At 39.7% G+C, this 21,993-nt stretch overlaps 1 protein-coding gene across 2 annotated transcripts; it reads right to left on the minus strand.

The window, feature by feature from the left end:
* Positions 1 to 20,162, minus strand: LOC107669101 (SH3 domain and tetratricopeptide repeat-containing protein 2-like). 2 transcript variants are annotated; one of them, XM_016461217.1, is made up of 18 exons: positions 13,273 to 13,357; positions 12,695 to 12,793; positions 11,962 to 12,087; positions 11,487 to 11,614; positions 11,259 to 11,364; positions 11,025 to 11,168; positions 10,049 to 10,244; positions 9,818 to 9,891; positions 8,325 to 8,520; positions 7,889 to 8,022; positions 7,691 to 7,741; positions 5,607 to 7,325; positions 4,078 to 4,255; positions 3,824 to 3,974; positions 2,516 to 2,638; positions 2,249 to 2,399; positions 1,223 to 1,419; positions 1 to 921 (listed from the first exon to the last, which is right to left on the minus strand). In XM_016461217.1, the coding sequence occupies exons 1-18, from the start codon at positions 13,295 to 13,297 to the stop codon at positions 517 to 519; spliced, it is 4,203 nt and encodes a 1,400-aa protein (XP_016316703.1). In that variant the 5' UTR covers positions 13,298 to 13,357; the 3' UTR covers positions 1 to 516. The 2 variants fall into 2 exon arrangements, with proteins under 2 accessions (XP_016316703.1, XP_016316704.1); XM_016461218.1 differs by lacking the exons at positions 11,025 to 11,168; positions 11,259 to 11,364; positions 11,487 to 11,614; ... (1 more) ...; positions 12,695 to 12,793; positions 13,273 to 13,357 and adding an exon at positions 19,990 to 20,162.
* Between the last annotated feature and the right edge of the window lie 1,831 nt (positions 20,163 to 21,993).

Genomic DNA, 21,993 nt, shown 5'->3' on the forward strand with positions numbered 1-21,993 from the left:
TAAAGCAAATCTGCAGGACCGGGCAGTTTTAGCATTGTGGTCTGAGAAAGTCAGCTGATCATCAATCATACTGTAACTCCAAGGTTTCTTGCAGTTTCTTTCTTATTTCGAGCATTAAGCCTGTTCTAGTTAAGACAGCTTAATTAAAAATTACACAGCTTTGTGTAATCATGCACATGCTAGAGAATCAGTATTTTGCCCATGGACTTTAACAGAATTTATTAAGTTTTAATTAAGTAAACGTTTTAGAACTCTCTAAGGACAGATTTTTTTTTTTTATCATATTTACAGATATACAAATTAATTTACAGTTATGCAATATCTTTCAAATTCACTTTGAAACACTAATAGAAAATATATTATGGAATTTTAAACAAAAGAAAAAAGTGTCTTAGGTCTTCATTAAAAGAAGAACATTTTTCAGAGTGATAGAATTGTGTCTGATTCATAATACACAAGTCAAGCCTTCCTTCAAACTGCTAGTCTCTTGGTTTGATCAGGAGGCCCTGCGTCTTTTTACACCGATACGTTAGTGTTCGGGTCGTCTTTGTGGCTTGTGTTAGAGAGTATGTGCTCAGACTCGGCATTGATTGTGAGGCTGGTATTGGTCATGCTGGACTCGGGCAGAGTACTAGTGCCACTGCTGGAGTCTGACTGATCTTTGGTGGGAGTGTCAGGCTCTGCCTCAGCTGGGTCCTGATGTGTTTCTTCTGTGTCACAAGAGTCTGTGTATCCTGCCAGTTCCTTCCTCAAACTCTGCGCTCTTTCCATGTAGCTTTTACTCAGTTCAGCATCGGGTATGTAGTTGGCATGGATCTCTGCGAGCTTCATGTAGATTATGTACAATGTGCTTAGGCTTTCTTTGTCCTCCAGAGCTGCTGCCAGGGCTAAGTGGAAGTAGCCCATGGCATCGAATGCATCCTAAGGCAGAAAAAGTAATAAACATTCTATATCAAATACATTTACTCTGAATGTTAATGTTAAACTTATTTTTGTAGATACTTTGGGCCTCTTTCACTAATAATTTCACACAATTAGTGTATGGAAATTTTCTCACAGAAAGTGAAAATCAGATACATGGTTTTTAAACAAAAATACATGTGCAGGTGAGAGCATGCTTTTCTGTTTCTTTAGTTTTGCATGTGGAAACATGTTGTACTCTTACATTCAAGATGTTCAGTCTAGGATTGATGTAAAGTGTTAAACATTACGAGAGACTCACCTTTAATCTGTATAGGGTCAGATCAGCCAGTCTGCAGTACACTTTAACATAGTACCGAACCTCAATGGCATGTTCAAGAGCAGTGGGGCAGAGTGAAAGAGACTTAAGGTAGTAGTTCTCAGCCATCTCATACTTCCCTAAAGAGAAGTACACTGATGCAAGACGATGGAAGGACACTCTCTCATTCAGAGGAACAGCTGTAAGAAACACACATAGCACTTAGCTTTTTCCTTTCAGAGTGTCATCTCAGATCTTATCTCTGAGAATAAATAACTTAATTGGGAGTGAAGGCTGAAGATCAAGTTTTCAAGAGAGCATCTCCGTTGATCTTAGTATTAATCAAATCTGTCATTTGTGACTCTTGCTGTAAAATCTGGTGTTAACCAGCATTACATCACAATGCCTTAAAACAATGCCTAAATACACAGCACTGTCTGAGTGACATCATTAGAACATCATTAGTAGGTTATAATGATAAAAGGTAAAAGAAATATAGATTTTACTTTTATTTTTAAAGTATAACATGCACTGGAGATGCAGGTACAATTTGTATGTACCATGTATTTTGATGTATTCTTCAAATGATTTATGCTGTAGACTAGGACATGTGTCTCCAGCAGGGGGAAACATAGGTTAAGACTTATAAGCAAAAGGCATACAGAAGAGGTTCTAAACCAGGGCTGTCCAAACTCGGTCCTGAAGGGCCGGTGTCCTGCAGAGTTAAATCCATTTTCCTGCTGAGTTTAGCTCCACTCTTGATCAAACTCACCTGCCTGTAACTTTTTAGTGATTCTAAAGACCTTGATTAGCTTATTCAGGTGTGTTTGATTAGGGTTGGAGCTGAACTCTGTAGGAAAATGCATCTCACGGGCCACAGTTTAGAACCCCTGGCATACAGGCTTTCATCATCATTATTAATAATAATAATAATAATTTTACACAGTCCATAGTCAAAGTTTGCTACATCATTGGCATTAAATTTCCAGGCCTATAGCTCTTTAAACCTGAGGAGTATACAGGTCTTACCAGTTGTGGCGCTGACTTGCACTGCGAGTGTGGCATATTGCAGTGCCTCCTCGTACTGCTTCTGCTTCATCAGGAGCTCTGTGAGTTTGCTCAACAGCCTGAACTCTGAGTGCACATCCTTTATGCTGCGTGCAAATGGCAAACTCCCATCCTTTTTTTTTTTGAAAAACAGATGAATAACATGTGACTCAGCATGGATTCCTACATTTCTTAACTATTATCAAACTGTCTTGGTAATATCTATTGTGAACCCAAGGTGAGGCCTACCCTGTAAAATGGTAGTGCAGCCAGTTGATTTCTGTGTCCTTTGAAGAACACATCTCCTGCTTCCTCATAAATGCTCATAGCAAAGCATGGGTCATTCATCCTCAGGGCTGTCTTTACTGCTGCCTGTAAACAGTTGTTTATGGAAAAAGAACGTATAGTCTTAACAGCTGATAAAAACATACATGTATAATATGATATAGTATTAAAGGGGTCATAGGATGCCCATTTTCCACAAGTTGATATGATTCTTTAGGGTCTTAATGAAAAGTCTGTAACATAGTTTGGTTAAAATTTCTCAATGGTAGTGTAAAAAACTCCTTTTTTACCCTGTAAAAACAGCTCTTTTCAGAGCACGCCGTTTTGAAGCATTTACCTTTAAATGTTAATGAGCTCTGCTGACCCCGCCCCTCTCTCCTGAGCCGCTCTCTGAGGGACTGTTTACTTTAGCCGCATTCATCGTGAAACTTGCTAATTAGTACATTATTATACACTCACTTCTTCTGTAGGTGAAGCTGGATCACGACTGCTATATTACATCCAACAACAGAACACCCAATGGGAGTGTAAAAAACACCTTTTTTACCCTGTAAAAACAGCTCTTTTCAGAGCACGCCGTTTTGAAGCATTTACCTTTAAATGTTAATGAGCTCTGCTGACCTCGCCCCTCTCTTCCGAGCCGCTCTCTGAGGGACTGTTTACTTTAGCCGCATTCATCGTGAAACTTGCTAATTAGTACATTATTATACACTCACTTCTTCTGTAGGTGAAGCTGGATCACGACTGCTATATTACATCCAACAACAGAACACCTCAAACGCTTAGGAGTCATTCTTGTCTACATCTGCTCCAACGGTGAAACAATGGCAGACTGATGACAGCTCACTCAGGGCGGGTCTAAGTTAAGACGTCAGTCCAGTCTGTGCTGAAACGCTACTGTCAATCAAACTATCGTGGGAGGGGCCTGTCTGTTTGATGTCTCACAGACAGGCATCTGAGATCGGCTCGATTTGAGAAAGGGGTAAAGATTTTAGTAGATTAACAAAAAACCACTGGGTGGATTTTTATCATTTTAGGGTGGTTGTGTACACACACTGCCAACAAATATTTCAGTTCAAACAACTTGTAAAAGTGCATGCAGCATTATATGACCCCTTTAAGCCTCTTTTACCACAGTCTAAACATTTTAAGTTTAGACTTGTCATAGAATTGGTGGCATACTTTTCTAAATGGATATGCAAAAATGATATCACTAATCAATAATTAACTCTAACTCCTTTTACAATACCCTGCTTTGGTCCTTTGTCTTACCTGTAGGTACATGTCAGCCAGTTCATCTTCAAAGATCAGATAGTAGATACGGCCCACTTGAAGCCATGTCTCAGACTCTTCCTGTCTTTTTCCCAGGTCTATGGAGATCCTTAAGCTTTGCTTTGAATAATCAAGAGACTTCCTTGATGACCTGCAAGGTTTTTAAATTTTTTTTCACAAATTACATTTGAATTCACTGATTCATTGAATCAAGTGTCAAGGTATTGGCAATAGTGCTTTAGAGTAACTCTTACTTCTCAGTGTTGAGTGAGAGATAGAGGTTGCTGAGAAGTTCCAGGTACTCTCCTTCTAGCTGTTTATTCTTTAGCATTCTACACAGCCCCACACAGTGCTCATAGTAAACAATACACTGTCCATACAGCAGCAAGTCAGCGTAATGCTGACTTAGAACTTTTGCCACAACCATTTGACCTGCATTTGAAAGGATTTTTTTTTTATTCTTACACTATAAATGAAATATTGGCTTAATTTAATTCTGTTCATTTAGAAAACAGGGTTGTGACATACAGAGGGTTTAAATCATTTAGGTGATCCCAAAAAGTAGTCAGACACTGTTGGACACTTAAGTCACACTTAAAAATGTCTGAATTTAATTGCATTAGATATAACATTTCAAACATCGTCAAACAAATGATAATGGGCCTTTTCTCAGAACTAACTTCAATTTTGAGCCATTTTTAAATTAATTTTAACCAGTTGGATTTGAGGTCATTTTTTGTGGTTACAAGTTCGCCTTAAGTTTAAACCAGATGCCCAGAATTACCACCAAGTGCAGTTTGTCATATTAATAATATCATATTAATAATAAATATGTTCCACAAAGTTTGACAACCACAAAGTGTTCAAGACTTTTTGTAGAATTTGAACGATACATTTAGAATTGTCATTTTACAGTCATCATTTTGTGAAATTCTGTTTGCAAAGTGTGCTTGTGCTATATTCATTTAAAAAAAAAAACTGCCTCTTATTTTGATATTTTGTTATATCATGCAAATATTTTAGACATTTTAATTGTGGCTTAAGTGTCCAAATACTTTCTGGGGCAGCTATAGGTATCAGGGTAGATGCCACCTTTCATGATGCAATCCAGAAAAGTCAAATCTGGTTCCCCTTCAGGAACTCGAGCTGCATCGAAGTCGCTTTGGGAACGCCCTTGCGTGACCGTGTTCTGAAGCACGTGTCAAATCAGTCCAATGGAGTAGCGAGACGTCACGAGCGGGGTGACGTAAGCACCAGAAAGTATAAAAGCGCATCCGGCAGAGCGCAAACCAGCTTCTGCTCTTCAGTAGCGCTCTGTGTATGTGTCTATTTACTGTTGTCTGTCCGCACAAGCATATATAAAAAACAATCATGAAAAAGTCTATGGCGAGCAAACGGCATTACAAACGCTGTGTTCCTCCCTGCCCACGATATCTGGCGGCGGGGGATACACACGATTTGTGTGTCGTTTGTTTGGGAGCGGAGCATGCACGGTCAGCTTTCGAGGAGCTGATTGTCATCACTGCGAGTTACTCTCGCTGCGCACGCTCTGCTCTCGCCTGGCTGTGTTTGATGAAAGCGGCCAGGCTCGCGATCCCGCTGGCAGCGGTCCCGCTGTTGCAGAGGCATGGCGTAGACTGTTGTCGTGTGGCTCCATTGGACTGATTTGACACGTGCTTCAGAACGCGGTCACGCAAGGGCGTTCCCAAAGCGACTTCGACGCAGCGTCTCGTTCCCTCGGGGAACCATGGTTACATACGTAACCTAGAGACATTATACTTACTGTGCAGATTGTTGGCACTAATAGCAATAAGGAGGCCCATCTCAAAGCATAGTCTGACTTCCTGACTCCCTCCTCTATCCTTGTAGCTCCTGCCGAGCCAAAGCAAAGCCTGGACATGCTCCTGATCTGTGGGGCTCTCTGAGAGAAACTGGAATAGGTGCAGGGAATTGAGCAAGAAACACTCTGCTAGGCCCGAAGCCCCGACAGATAGAGACAAGCAGCCCAAGTTTGCCAGCACTAGTGCTTCATTACGCTTGTTCCCATTCTCTTGTGAGATCTGCAGAGCGCAATAAAAGTTTCTTGCTGCCTCCTGGACTCTGCCCTGTTTGCGGAGGCATAGAGCTAGAAGGTTGTAGACTACACCACGCTGCGTCGGACTGTCTGTTTCATCCAAAGATTTAAGCATAGATTGCAGAGTATTCTGAGCTTGCATGGGTTCCTCCATTAGCACCAATAGCCAGGCCAGCAGTACGGATGCCTCAAAGCCCTCCTCTTCATTAATTTGACTTCCAGTCTGTGCTGCTTGTTGGGCAAAGGGCACGGCCTTCTCTAAAGCTCCATGCTGCTGGTAAACACTAGCCAGGCTCAGGCACAGGTCCCTCTGAGTCCTCAAGTCTTCCCCTTGACTAGCTATTGACAAGGCCTGCTGAAGGTAGACCACCACCTGTGCAGGAAGCACAGAAGTACTTTCCTTCCAGTGAGGATTAAGCCTGACTGAGTTTTTGATAAAGAGTTCAATTTTCTGGAATGCATCATCCAAGGAATGCTCTTGCCCTGAGTCTAAACCTAAAGAAGCTAGTGTGAGGTAGGGCAAATACTTTTTATGATAAAGCCTGCACAGCATCCAATTGAGATCAACAGGGGCAACTGGCCTCCCTTCTTCCGCAGACAGTGTTATGGTAAGGAACTGAAGTCTCTCTACAAAAGGTAAAGCATCCTCTATTTTTCTTAGACGGAGAAAGAGAGAGAGGGAGAGGTAGCATGTCCGTGCCTCTAGGTACTTGTCTTTTTCAATTATGGATTTGCGCATGATTGGCTTGAGCAGCTCAAACTCATCCACAGAGCAGAAGTTATGACAAGGAAGGCACATAATTAGAGCACTTGCCTTCTCTAGTGTAAATGGTAGCTTGTCCATCATCTTCTGTTTGAGGTAAACTGCAGTAAGATTGGTATACAGGGCAATTAGAAGAGGCTTGTCATCAAAACCATTTACAGGGATCTTTAGAGCCTCCTCAAAGTACACTCGTGCCTGCGAGTACTTCAGTTTCTTGGCACATAGCCGTCCAAGAAGGAAGCAGGCTCGCCGGTGGGCCCAGAGCATCCTGCCTTTCTTAGCTCCTTCTCGCAAGTTTTCCAGATGTTGAAGCACCTCGTCCTCTTGAAGGCCATGGAAGAAAGTGTCCAGGAAAGAGTAGGAGAGGTCATAAAGAGTTTGAAATGTGTCCTGGAAATATTCCAGATTTAGGAGGGTCAGGATCGGGTCACATCTCTCGGCTTCATCAGCCTCCCAGATACCCTCATCCATGAAATTTGGAGGGTCTTCCTCATATTCATCCATCTCTCTAAAGGTGTCCTCCAGGCTGAAGGAGAAGACCTCAGAGTCCTGGTCCAGATGATTCCGAGAGGCATAGAATGATTGCCGTGGGGATGAGTGGTAGGGAGTTGCATCACTTTTCTCAGATATGGTGCTCTTTCTTTGATCCACTGTAGATTTCTGTTCTGCAGATTACACAGAGTAAATGTCAGAATTGTTGATTGTACATAGGGTTGCAGAATGGTTGGAAAATTTCCAAAAGAAAGATTGGAAGATTTGGAAGATTCCAAAAAATCCTGGAAAGTTTCCAAAATATACTGGAAATGCTCCACCTTTTTGCAACCCTAATTGTACATAATAAATTATGCAATGAAAGAGAAGGAGAGTAGGAAGGAAAGGAAAATGTGGAAGGTATGACTGTGCAACAAAATGAAGAACAAAGTTGGTGATTGTTAATTGTTAATTTCATACAGCTTGAAGTTGTAGTAAGACAGCCATGATAAAAGAATGTAGCAACATTTTAAATGAAGGGGCTTTAAAAGGGGCTTACCTGACTTTGGATGATTTCTTATGTAAGTGAAATCAGAGTCATCAAGTCTATCTGCAGTGTGAAAGAGTAAAAAACATGAAAATCATTTTCTCACTCTCGTGTCTATACAACCCTTTATGAACTTCTTTCTTGAATATGAACTATATTCATTTAAACATTATTTGGGGTCTCCCAGAGAAACAATGTTTCATATCTTACCCAGTCTATACACAGTGCTTATGTCTGTGGAGAAAAGATTTGCCAGTACATCAGACTGGCAGGGCTCAACGCAGGGGTTAAGTTTAGACAGGGCCGCCCTTTCCTCCTCACTGAGAAAGACCAATTGTCCATCGCTGTGCAAAGCCAACAAAGACGACATTATCAGCCACATGACTCTCATTCTGATAGCTTCATCACATCATCACATAACTCTACTAGCCCCCCTTCCAACACCCTCATCACCCCCATCTAGACAGAGGCACATTCACAGAGGTCAACAGAATAAAATAGCGTTTGCCAGCTGGTTGCTTTCAATTGGTATGTCAGCATCGTCGAGAGGCACATTAGATAAATGTTTTTTACAAAATAAAGAGAAGGTTATTCATTTGAGCACATGCTAAATCTATGAATATAAATAGTTGAACTGTTTACTTACATAGGCTCAGTACTCTGAGGTTTTACACTGGCCTTGTGAACAAATCCTATCTCTCCACTGGTAAGGTGTCTTCCTATGAACATGTTCAGAGTATTGAAAAGAAATCCCTCAATCTTGATTATGTCTCCCTTGCATAAGTGCAGCTCATCTTTAACCACTGGGTAATGGTCCACTACTGCTACACAAGTTCCCACCACTGAAAGGGAAGCAAAATTAAATTTGTAAATTGGAATGTAATTTTACACTTAGAATTTTTTTTTCACACTAAAATCATCATGCATATTGTGTAGGGATGCATGATATTTATCGGACCAATATCGGAATCAGCCGATAATGGCTTTAAATGTAAATATCGGCATCGGCCCGATATGAAACATTATGCCGATATGTTTTGCCGATAAGAGGTATACATTAACTCACATGTGCTCAGGGTGTGCTAGCGATTAGATCACGTCAGCATTGTGGCTCATTCTTGAAGCAAAGTTTTGCCTAATGATGATTAGATTCACTGTTTTGGATCGCTGTATTTAAACTGAGAATGCACGTACAGAATGAGTCGGTGTGTGATAACAGTAATAGCACGTGCAGCGGCAGCCTCCCCCGGGTCCTAATGCCCGCTCAGTAAGGAGTTTTAATTCCGTAGGGGGTGCTGTTGGCCTACTTCTAATAAAATGAAAGCAAAATACACAAATAATATTTAGACTGTGTTTCGGATTAAATAAAGCAGTAATTGATGCCATAAAATCATGAGTATGTTTTGATTTAAAGGTCAAAAGCTTACATGAACAAAAAAATTCACAAACGACACTTAAATTAAATCATTTTATATATACTAATTTATTCATTAATGTGTAATATGTTATATGTTTTAAACAAATTATGAGCTCTAAAAGATTTTTAGAATTTTTACAACTCTTTTGCTTTAGACCATTTACAAATGTTAAATCCTGTTACACCAAATACACAAAATAATGATCTTTAAAATAGCATCAGCACCCCTTTAAGGTTACCACTGCATCTTTCTGAAAAAAAAAATGCAGTGATTAATATATAGTTTATTTATAGTTTTTTTTTTCAACTTTCAACTTTATTATTGTTTATTTAATTCTAACAAATAAGTTCTTGTTAAAAACTAACCAAAATTTAAAATTATATATCGTATCGGCATCGTCTATCACAAAATGAGTTGAAAATTATCGGCATATCGGATATCGGCAAAAATCCAATATCGTGCATCCCTAATATTGTGCATGTTTTATGTCTTGTGGCTATAGTGAGTATTTTAACATTTACAACATGTATTGGCCCCATTCACCTCCACTGTAAGTGTCTCACTAGCCAGATATTTGAAAGGAGGGACACATTATTTTTTGCGATACATTACAGTATGCCACAAATTCTGTTGACTGAGCTTAACTTGTACTGAACTCTGAATATTCATTTTAAGGGTTATCTTGAGAAATGGTTTTCTAGATACGTAGGAAGAATCTCACCAACAGGATGATTGAAGAGGCCTTCTGTAACTGGAATCCCTCCTGCATTTCCGGGATATTTCTTAAGGAACCACCTAGACAACAAAAAAAAAACAGTATGTTTCTTCCATAAGAACAAGTGTAGAACAAAGGTTCTTTCATTCATCCAGACAAATCTGTTGTTACAATTCTTCCCAGTTCCCAGAAAACTCCCATATAGTTACGTGAGCTTAGAAAGTTAGTGTCACTTACTGATAAAATGGATAGGGCAGAGGCTGCATATCATGCACAGGTACTAGACCGTGTTGGCCCGTGGACAGCAGCGTACCCTCCCACATGGCCTCTTGTCCTATGTCTTTAACCATCACCAGGTAATTCCTCCTGTAGGTCAGCTCCTCTTCCTCCTCTTTGCAATCACTGTTGTATAACGTCTTGGCAAAGAATGTACCTAAAACATTAATGAAAATGTTTGTATTCCTCTGTACACTCTCAGAAAAAAAGGTACAAAAGCAGTCACTGGGGTGGTACTCTTTCAAACTAATATGTGCTTTTAAGTTATTTCTACAGTATGCACCCTTTGGGGTAAATAAGGTACAAAGGTGTAGCTTTTGAAAAGTTGCTGCCCCAGTGACAACTTTTGTATCGTTTTTCTTAGAGTGTAGGGTTCTTAACTTCAAAGTTCACAGTTTATCCTGAAAACCCTTTCTTTCTTTACCTCTTTTTCTTTCAAGTGGATTAATAAACAAGTTAATGTATTCATATGTCAAAGAAGAAAAGTTTGTTTGTCCCATAAATGTTTTATTTTAGATGGTTATGTCTACCTTGGGGCTGTGGCCTTAACTGAGGACATACTTAAAGGTAATTGTTTTGGATAAATACTACAAATATGAACATCCAGGAGAGACTTGGTATGAATGAGGTGGTTTACACTGTAACTAAATTCTTAGAAGCAGGATATTTTGTATGTAAACAAACTCAAAGAAATGTTAAGACCACAAAAACTCTCTTTTAAAATAAGAGGACTTTGCAGTCTCTTCACATTTTTACCCAATCTTGATTTCAACTTACGTGACCTCTGAATTGGTTAAATAGCAATGTTTCAATAGTGGACTTTAGAACAGAGCTTTGAGATGTGTAGAGATTGTTCTGTCAATTTGTCCATTCAGTGTGTGTTTACAGGTGATTTTGTTAACTGTTGAGAAATTAGCAAGTCGTGGAGGCTCATTACCTTCCTGTAGCAGAAGTCCTAAGTAAAGAGTAGCTAAGTGGTCTTCATCCACTGTTACACAGATCTCCACATCACTTAGCAATGCAGGGTCCAGCCAGAACGACTGGTCACAGAGAAAGTTCTCAAGACATCTTGCTACATATCCTAGAATATAACAGCAATACTTGTTAAGCTAGAACAGTACAAGGATTTGTACTGTAGAAGTGCCAGAAAATTAGTTCCATTGACACTAACCGAGTGCCAGGTAAGTAGAGAACTTCCAAATTTCCTCGACAGTCTTAAAAGTGATGACAAAGCTGTCTTTTTCAGCATGAACAGACACTAGTCTTGCAGACAGATCCTGCGTGGATAGTATCAGCAGTTACTTAATGTAAAGAAGATTGAAATACTCAATGTAATCAATAGTAATAAGTTCATCAGTGGTGCCAGTGCATGTTTTGCATGAATACTTCTGTGTCTGACCTTGAAGAGCTGGACAACATCCTGGCTGTTACTCTCTACTACTCGGAGTCTGGTACGTAACGCCTCATGAAGCTCACCGTCAGGTGCTACACCAGATCGTCGCCTCCCGATAAACAACAAAACAACATCTCCAAAAAGCAAAAGGGAATGAAGTTAAGTATTCACCACAAAGAAACCAAGATTTATGATCAATTGCATTAGCAGTAACAGGAATGCTCTAGTGATGTAGGGTGTGATTTATTGCTGTCCAACATCACAGTAGTAGTACGCTTAGGCAATATGAATTTTATTTTTTTTGCAGGAGCAGCACTATGAGCGACCACATCACTAAAGGCATACCATTAGGGCGAGTGTACACATTAAGGAAGTCTGGCATTAGTTTTGAGATTGTGCTTAAGAAGTGTAGCCATTATGGAGATAGAGGCCATTATTTCCACGCAAGTCTATGGGACACAGAGATCCATGCTGCAGATACCTGGAGAGAAGCGTTCTCCTGCTGAAGATACTGTGCTGCTTCCGCTGAATGTTTCCTTCCTCCTCCAGTAAATCTCTCTGCTTATGCCTTCTGCCTCCACCTCGGCCTCAGCCTCCACTTCCTCATCTCCAATGGCAAAACAAAGGAAACTGGTGTCAACACAGCTTTACAGAACACGACTGCATTTGGTATGTAGTTCAGTACCTCATAACTACTGTATGATTAAGTTTATGATCAATCTGTAAACTTACAGAAAAGCAACTCTGAATGACTGAAGAGGGATAAGACTGATGAAATACTGAATAATTAAGGACAATTATAAGGTTCCCTTTTTAGGTATGCACTTCCCATGTTTGAATATGTGGTCATCACCATATACAATAGTTCCTTATTCAAAAACATGATACAGTTGGTACTAATTAGCATGTTTGTAGATATAAAAATATCAGAGCTGTGTTTACAAGCTCACAAAGTTGTGGACATAAACAGGAAGTGCAAGCCATATCATAATGGCTCTATAAATATCAGCCAGATGGCTTAAATAATAGCTTCTTCCTCATCTCGGGGTGGGTATGACCTTCCCAGATTTGCATTGAAAAGAGAGGATGTTTCAAACTGTTGTTTAGTATAATTTATTTAACACAAAATACATTTATAATAGAATCATGTGAAACTCTGTACTATAGACTTTATTTTCTGAAACACTCATGCTTGACTCAAGAAATCCTCTTACCAGCTGTCATGGCGTCATTGGGCGAAAAGAGCTCACTGACGGCTGCTAAAGCGTATGGAGGGTCATTCCATAAGGCATCAAACTCAGCGGGTGATATCGCTATTGAAAGGGAGGGTGATGTTTAGGGGAGCGTTATTAAATTAGTTATATGACAAGCTGAAGCTTTTAGGGTAATTGCCTAATCAAACTGAGACTGAATGCATAGCAAGACAGAATCACAGCCTTCAAATAATAAAAGCATGTGCAAACCAAAATCTACGAGAGGGAGTGTGCGCATGCAAACAGTAACAAACATGGTAAAACACCATTAACCCTCATACTGAATTGGCCTGACACTTGCATTACAAATCCTCATGTACTGTCAAATTGATAAAATCTTCTATGATGAAAGGACAGTATTTGCTAGTTATTAGTCAACAGCTGATAGTAAACGATCTGAAATCACACAAGCAGCAAAACAATATACCAGTAACTCACACAGCGACAACAGTTCGGAATTAGTCACAATAGGCAATCACAGCGTTACAACAACAAGGCACACAAACTGCCACCTAAGGGAAGTACACATCGTGCATTACCTTCTTGGGTAAATCTATTACCCATGACTGACAGAAACACTGTGATGTCTCCCTGTGAAATTTACTCTTTCTTCTCATGGCAAAAATCTATGAAAGCCAGGGTGGGACCAACCTGAAAACAAGAAGCAGTTTCTGAGGCACGGAATTGGACAGCAGTAGCAGCAGCAGCATGCCATGATGTACACAGCCAGCTTCAAACTCAGGTTCAATAGTGCCCGCTCAATGATAGATCCACTTATCGATGGAGTCACTCCTCTCCCTCTCTCTCTTCCTTTCCATTTTCCTCTCCTGCATAAACCACACTCTCTCTACTGCTCATTTCTATCTTCCATCTATTCCGTACTCTCCCCTTTCCTCTCTGTCCACTCGGCAGATGAGTGAAGCACTCTGAAGCACTGCTGGCATGTTTGTGTGGGCTGGTCAGTGCCTCTCTGTGCCAGGGGTTCTTGTGGAAAGTGAGAGCAGCAGCATTCTCACATCTCTGGCATACAAGGACAAAAGGCCCACTGAATTAATGGGCATTTCTCATTACCAAACTACATACCAAATGGGCATTGCTCATAGCAAGTAAACATGGATGTTTTTTTGGTAGTAAATTTTACTTTTGTACTAGATGTAATATTTGGGGTGACAGCTCCAGGTTGGCCATTCTAACATGTCTGGCTCTCAGAAAAGTGCAGCCCTCTTTAGGTTTAGGTTTTTATCAGTGTTAAGATAGACTGAATGAGTCAATACTGCTCAAACATAATGATTTGAAGGTATTGTTCATTTAAAAAAAATCTAATAAATAAACATGTACCAAAGCTGTTTTTGATCACTTACTGAGAAAATGAGGACATTCTTCATGACAAATTTGCTACCTGGCCTGTTCAACTCTGTAAGCTTTTTAAAGGAAGAATAAAGAATAATCTCTGAAGACTACGAAAAAAATCTGAATTTTGCAGTACAAATGTTTAACATCTTCTGTTGTTGAGAGGAAGAATAATCAATTTACCATTTTATGCCCCTTTCACTGCTTTCTTAGAAGTTTACTGGTCTACCAGTTGGGAACCACTGATTTTTAGGGGAAATGTGTTGACTGAGCAATAATCCAGCTATTTGGTTTCCGTTTTTGGCAAGAATGTTAAGAATGAGTTTCTTAGGATGCAACCTTCAGTATATCCTTGTAGAGTTCTGTCATCCTGTTGTTTTAGCATTATGTGTGTTTAGCATGATGTCAAAAAATGTCTAGCGTTCTCAAATCATATTGATGAATCTTTCTCAGTCTTTTTTAATGTACTGTCTGATTGTTTAAACTACATTGAATGTGTTTCCCTGTCACCATTACTGTCTCTGTCTCGGGGCTTAACAAAGAGGGTATTTATCTATACAGAATAATCTTGCTAATCTTAGTGTTTTGTAAAGAGAGAACCCAGTCAGATTCTAATTGAATCTGTGGAGATCTTGTGAGTCTGAGCAGCTGTAAACAGCCAGGAGGCATTTCTCAGCATAACTCTCATACAGCATCTCTCTGAGCCTTCAATCATAATGTTTTGCTGTGGGAATGTGTGTGAGTGTGAATTATACATTGACTTTACTTCTTGAGAACATATCTTTTTATACAAAAAAAATTTGTGTTTGGGCTAACTTGTAAAAACAACACCAGAGCACATATTTATGCAGATGTCAGTGCTGACAACTATACAACCAATGTTTTGAAAGTAGCTTGAACTGTTGTAGCTTGGCAGCACATTGTCTGTTGAATGTGATACAAAGAGGTTAAACTGTCCCATGCGCCTGAGATGGTGGAGTTAGCTGTGTCTCTCTGGGTTACTGGCTCAGTGTGTGGATGTCAGTGAAAAGAACGAGGTAGATTTGTAACCTGAGTAAAGGGCTTCGACTCTAAGTTTAGAATGTCGCCTAAGCCCAAGCAGCACATGCTGGTACTATTAAACTGAACGAAAAACAAAGATGGCTTAAATAATAGCTTCTTCCTCATCTCGGGGTGGGTATGACCTTCCCAGATTTGCATTGAAAAGAGAGGATGTTTCAAACTGTTGTTTAGTATAATTTATTTAACACAAAATACATTTATAATAGAATCATGTGAAACTCTGTACTATAGACTTTATTTTCTGAAACACTCATGCTTGACTCAAGAAATCCTCTTACCAGCTGTCATGGCGTCATTGGGCGAAAAGAGCTCACTGACGGCTGCTAAAGCGTATGGAGGGTCATTCCATAAGGCATCAAACTCAGCGGGTGATATCGCTATTGAAAGGGAGGGTGATGTTTAGGGGAGCGTTATTAAATTAGTTATATGACAAGCTGAAGCTTTTAGGGTAATTGCCTAATCAAACTGAGACTGAATGCATAGCAAGACAGAATCACAGCCTTCAAATAATAAAAGCATGTGCAAACCAAAATCTACGAGAGGGAGTGTGCGCATGCAAACAGTAACAAACATGGTAAAACACCATTAACCCTCATACTGAATTGGCCTGACACTTGCATTACAAATCCTCATGTACTGTCAAATTGATAAAATCTTCTATGATGAAAGGACAGTATTTGCTAGTTATTAGTCAACAGCTGATAGTAAACGATCTGAAATCACACAAGCAGCAAAACAATATACCAGTAACTCACACAGCGACAACAGTTCGGAATTAGTCACAATAGGCAATCACAGCGTTACAACAACAAGGCACACAAACTGCCACCTAAGGGAAGTACACATCGTGCATTACCTTCTTGGGTAAATCTATTACCCATGACTGACAGAAACACTGTGATGTCTCCCTGTGAAATTTACTCTTTCTTCTCATGGCAAAAATCTATGAAAGCCAGGGTGGGACCAACCTGAAAACAAGAAGCAGTTTCTGAGGCACGGAATTGGACAGCAGTAGCAGCAGCAGCATGCCATGATGTACACAGCCAGCTTCCAACTCAGGTTCAATAGTGCCCGCTCGACGATAGATCCACTTATCGATGGAGTCACTCCTCTCCCTCTCTCTCTTCCTTTCCATTTTCCTCTCCTGCATAAACCACACTCTCTCTACTGCTCATTTCTATCTTCCATCTATTCCGTACTCTCCCCTTTCCTCTCTGTCCACTCGGCAGATGAGTGAAGCACTCTGAAGCACTGCTGGCATGTTTGTGTGGGCTGGTCAGTGCCTCTCTGTGCCAGGGGTTCTTGTGGAAAGTGAGAGCAGCAGCATTCTCACATCTCTGGCATACAAGGACAAAAGGCCCACTGAATTAATGGGCATTTCTCATTACCAAACTACATACCAAATGGGCATTGCTCATAGCAAGTAAACATGGATGTTTTTTTGGTAGTAAATTTTACTTTTGTACTAGATGTAATATTTGGGGTGACAGCTCCAGGTTGGCCATTCTAACATGTCTGGCTCTCAGAAAAGTGCAGCCCTCTTTAGGTTTAGGTTTTTATCAGTGTTAAGATAGACTGAATGAGTCAATACTGCTCAAACATAATGATTTGAAGGTATTGTTCATTTAAAAAAAATCTAATAAATAAACATGTACCAAAGCTGTTTTTGATCACTTACTGAGAAAATGAGGACATTCTTCATGACAAATTTGCTACCTGGCCTGTTCAACTCTGTAAGCTTTTTAAAGGAAGAATAAAGAATAATCTCTGAAGACTACGAAAAAAATCTGAATTTTGCAGTACAAATGTTTAACATCTTCTGTTGTTGAGAGGAAGAATAATCAATTTACCATTTTATGCCCCTTTCACTGCTTTCTTAGAAGTTTACTGGTCTACCAGTTGGGAACCACTGATTTTTAGGGGAAATGTGTTGACTGAGCAATAATCCAGCTATTTGGTTTCCGTTTTTGGCAAGAATGTTAAGAATGAGTTTCTTAGGATGCAACCTTCAGTATATCCTTGTAGAGTTCTGTCATCCTGTTGTTTTAGCATTATGTGTGTTTAGCATGATGTCAAAAAATGTCTAGCGTTCTCAAATCATATTGATGAATCTTTCTCAGTCTTTTTTAATGTACTGTCTGATTGTTTAAACTACATTGAATGTGTTTCCCTGTCACCATTACTGTCTCTGTCTCGGGGCTTAACAAAGAGGGTATTTATCTATACAGAATAATCTTGCTAATCTTAGTGTTTTGTAAAGAGAGAACCCAGTCAGATTCTAATTGAATCTGTGGAGATCTTGTGAGTCTGAGCAGCTGTAAACAGCCAGGAGGCATTTCTCAGCATAACTCTCATACAGCATCTCTCTGAGCCTTCAATCATAATGTTTTGCTGTGGGAATGTGTGTGAGTGTGAATTATACATTGACTTTACTTCTTGAGAACATATCTTTTTATACAAAAAAAATTTGTGTTTGGGCTAACTTGTAAAAACAACACCAGAGCACATATTTATGCAGATGTCAGTGCTGACAACTATACAACCAATGTTTTGAAAGTAGCTTGAACTGTTGTAGCTTGGCAGCACATTGTCTGTTGAATGTGATACAAAGAGGTTAAACTGTCCCATGCGCCTGAGATGGTGGAGTTAGCTGTGTCTCTCTGGGTTACTGGCTCAGTGTGTGGATGTCAGTGAAAAGAACGAGGTAGATTTGTAACCTGAGTAAAGGGCTTCGACTCTAAGTTTAGAATGTCGCCTAAGCCCAAGCAGCACATGCTGGTACTATTAAACTGAACGAAAAACAACATGATGTACACAGCCAGCTTCCAACTCAGGTTCAATAGTGCCCGCTCGACGATAGATCCACTTATCGATGGAGTCACTCCTCTCCCTCTCTCTCTTCCTTTCCATTTTCCTCTCCTGCATAAACCACACTCTCTCTACTGCTCATTTCTATCTTCCATCTATTCCGTACTCTCCCCTTTCCTCTCTGTCCACTCGGCAGATGAGTGAAGCACTCTGAAGCACTGCTGGCATGTTTGTGTGGGCTGGTCAGTGCCTCTCTGTGCCAGGGGTTCTTGTGGAAAGTGAGAGCAGCAGCATTCTCACATCTCTGGCATACAAGGACAAAAGGCCCACTGAATTAATGGGCATTTCTCATTACCAAACTACATACCAAATGGGCATTGCTCATAGCAAGTAAACATGGATGTTTTTTTGGTAGTAAATTTTACTTTTGTACTAGATGTAATATTTGGGGTGACAGCTCCAGGTTGGCCATTCTAACATGTCTGGCTCTCAGAAAAGTGCAGCCCTCTTTAGGTTTAGGTTTTTATCAGTGTTAAGATAGACTGAATGAGTCAATACTGCTCAAACATAATGATTTGAAGGTATTGTTCATTTAAAAAAAATCTAATAAATAAACATGTACCAAAGCTGTTTTTGATCACTTACTGAGAAAATGAGGACATTCTTCATGACAAATTTGCTACCTGGCCTGTTCAACTCTGTAAGCTTTTTAAAGGAAGAATAAAGAATAATCTCTGAAGACTACGAAAAAAATCTGAATTTTGCAGTACAAATGTTTAACATCTTCTGTTGTTGAGAGGAAGAATAATCAATTTACCATTTTATGCCCCTTTCACTGCTTTCTTAGAAGTTTACTGGTCTACCAGTTGGGAACCACTGATTTTTAGGGGAAATGTGTTGACTGAGCAATAATCCAGCTATTTGGTTTCCGTTTTTGGCAAGAATGTTAAGAATGAGTTTCTTAGGATGCAACCTTCAGTATATCCTTGTAGAGTTCTGTCATCCTGTTGTTTTAGCATTATGTGTGTTTAGCATGATGTCAAAAAATGTCTAGCGTTCTCAAATCATATTGATGAATCTTTCTCAGTCTTTTTTAATGTACTGTCTGATTGTTTAAACTACATTGAATGTGTTTCCCTGTCACCATTACTGTCTCTGTCTCGGGGCTTAACAAAGAGGGTATTTATCTATACAGAATAATCTTGCTAATCTTAGTGTTTTGTAAAGAGAGAACCCAGTCAGATTCTAATTGAATCTGTGGAGATCTTGTGAGTCTGAGCAGCTGTAAACAGCCAGGAGGCATTTCTCAGCATAACTCTCATACAGCATCTCTCTGAGCCTTCAATCATAATGTTTTGCTGTGGGAATGTGTGTGAGTGTGAATTATACATTGACTTTACTTCTTGAGAACATATCTTTTTATACAAAAAAAATTTGTGTTTGGGCTAACTTGTAAAAACAACACCAGAGCACATATTTATGCAGATGTCAGTGCTGACAACTATACAACCAATGTTTTGAAAGTAGCTTGAACTGTTGTAGCTTGGCAGCACATTGTCTGTTGAATGTGATACAAAGAGGTTAAACTGTCCCATGCGCCTGAGATGGTGGAGTTAGCTGTGTCTCTCTGGGTTACTGGCTCAGTGTGTGGATGTCAGTGAAAAGAACGAGGTAGATTTGTAACCTGAGTAAAGGGCTTCGACTCTAAGTTTAGAAAGTCGCCTAAGCCCAAGCAGCACATGCTGGTACTATTAAACTGAACGAAAAACAAGTTCTTAGAATCTATAGTTAGTGAAAAACCTGGAATATTGTTAGAGAAAACAAATGTTCTACATTTTAGTTTAGTCACAGAAAGACTACAAGTATACTATGTAAAACATATGTAGAGACAACAGGAGTCTCAACAACTAGTTAAAAAGTAATATACTACAACTCAACCACTTGTCCTACTTCCATTCAAACTTTGATATATATTAACACAGCAATTTCAGCTGAGTACACACTCACTCACACACTGAAAGAGAGAGAGAGCGTACCTCTATCCTGCTGACTCCCGGCAGTATGTTCGTTCCTCATAGATCTGTCAGTATGTGCTCTGTGGATTTGGCAAAAAGTTCCTTTCAAACTGACTAAAACTAACCATCATAGTCTGTAATGCTCCTGTAGGGCAAGGGGTGTGTGTGTGTGTGTGTGTGTGTGTGTGTGTGTGTGTGTGCGTGTATGTCCTTGTAGCATGAGTTTAGAGCTTTAGCTGAAGGAAGTATGTAAACTCCTCCCCTAAATGATATGCTGCCTTTTCATTCCCTCAGTTTCTCTTTCTCTCTCTCTCTTTGAGCCCGGCCCGCTCACTTCCCTGTTCTGTTGGACTGTAAGTCAGGTCAGAAGTTTTTCAGTCAGTTCATAAGATGGTAGATAACCTTCAAACAAACAGTCTTAAATTAATGACTCAGCAAATACAGAATATCTTTCTACTTCTCATCTAATCAGACTCGTGAATCCAACCAGTTGTCTTTTCTTCGAAAATCAACAAAAAGGAAAGGAATTTAATACGTTTTTTTCTTTGAGTAATCAATCTGATCTGACTTGTTTTTCATAGAACTCATAGTCCCTATCAACTCCAGTACAGTAAAATATGCCCTCTTGCTCACATTCCAAAGGTGCTTTCTACAGCATATCCAGACACTGTGTGTGTGTGTGTGTGTGTGTGCACGCACGCGCATTCCCATCATGCTTTTAGAGAAGATAGCATGTAAGGATCTTTAAAAATTCAGCTTTTTTCTTTAAATCATTATTAATTTTTCCAAGAATTTCCTATGCTTCTCCTTGGGTTTTATCTTGTTAGTATGTCAGATAACAGACCAGGCCTTGGCTCATTTCTTGCTTTTCTCTCGGTTAAATATAAACCCTGGAACAGACTCCAGGTTCTACAGACTGTTGTTGAGCTATTACAAAAGTCCCCCTGAGATGATGGGGTAGGACATGTGACTGGTTGCCTGGGCTGTGAAAGAAGGCAGTATGTGCACTACGGTGTGGTTAATTCCTGCCACAGGTCTCAGATGGTCTGGGTAAATTTTATTTATTTATTTATTTAGTCATTCATTCATTCCAAAAATAGTTAAAATATGAATAATGTTACACGGAAATGTGATATTTTTGAGTACACACATACATACATACAAAAATGGATTACATACCACATCAATGATATAGAATCAAAACCCCCACACTGGTGGAGCCATCAAGCCATGTGCCCAAACCATAGTCACGGCATTAACATGGCACACAAGACAAACAGCTGATGGCCTCCGCAGCACATGTTCCAAAGCTTTTTGGAATGCTTTTGCTTTTTGTGGTTAGCATATCGCAGTGTGTACATCTAATTTGTAAATTACATGAATAGCTAATCCATAATCATTGAGTCAGTCTCATGAATGAACTGTCATTTTATTTTCATCTACAAAACAGGTTAAATGATTCATTTCCGAATTGGACTGATTGGGTTCTCAAGTTGAGCTTCCTTAGTGTATCTCTTGGGGAAATATTATCAAAATTATTTGAATAAATGACTAAATATTGGGATATCCAATATATACATCTCATATACTTCAATAATCAGTGTATACTTCGTTTTTAAAGGAATAGTTCACCCAAAATCGAGTCAGTAGGTATGTTTACATGGACACTTTTAGCTTCCATCGGAATGAATTCATTCTGATTGACGAATCCAAACGTAGTGTTTACATGAACGCCAAATAAAGTGATCGGGTTGATATGCGCATTTATATGTCACAAGCTTCTGATCGGATTTACTCTTTTGACATGCACACACTGCATGAATATACAGAGATTCCCACTGTTGTCGCATACTGTTTTAAAAGGCACACTTGATATTTATCTACTTCGGGTCCTAATTAGGCGACGTCCAGCACATGAACTGTTGTGCTGTGCTGCTTACTTCATAAAGCAGTAAAAGTGCCCCTTCCCGCGCCCAAAACCAGTCGTCTGTGGATGATAGTCTTAAACAAGGACTGGTGGGACGT

Source organism: Sinocyclocheilus anshuiensis, unplaced genomic scaffold (genome assembly GCF_001515605.1).
Source record: "Sinocyclocheilus anshuiensis isolate Anshui unplaced genomic scaffold, SAMN03320099.WGS_v1.1 scaffold124, whole genome shotgun sequence".
In the NCBI taxonomy this organism is placed as follows: Eukaryota; Metazoa; Chordata; class Actinopteri; order Cypriniformes; family Cyprinidae; genus Sinocyclocheilus; species Sinocyclocheilus anshuiensis.

Excerpts from the sequence above, each read along its gene's own strand:
- LOC107669101 (XM_016461217.1), bottom strand. The coding sequence starts at position 13,297 with ATGGGTAATAGATTTACCCAAGAAG. Across the intron at positions 11,615-11,961 it reads AGGAGAACGCTTCTCTCCAG|ATGTTGTTTTGTTGTTTATC; the intron begins GTATCTGCAGCA and ends TGCTTTTTGGAG. Across the intron at positions 8,521-9,817 it reads CCTCTTCAATCATCCTGTTG|TGGTGGGAACTTGTGTAGCA; the intron begins GTGAGATTCTTC and ends CTTCCCTTTCAG.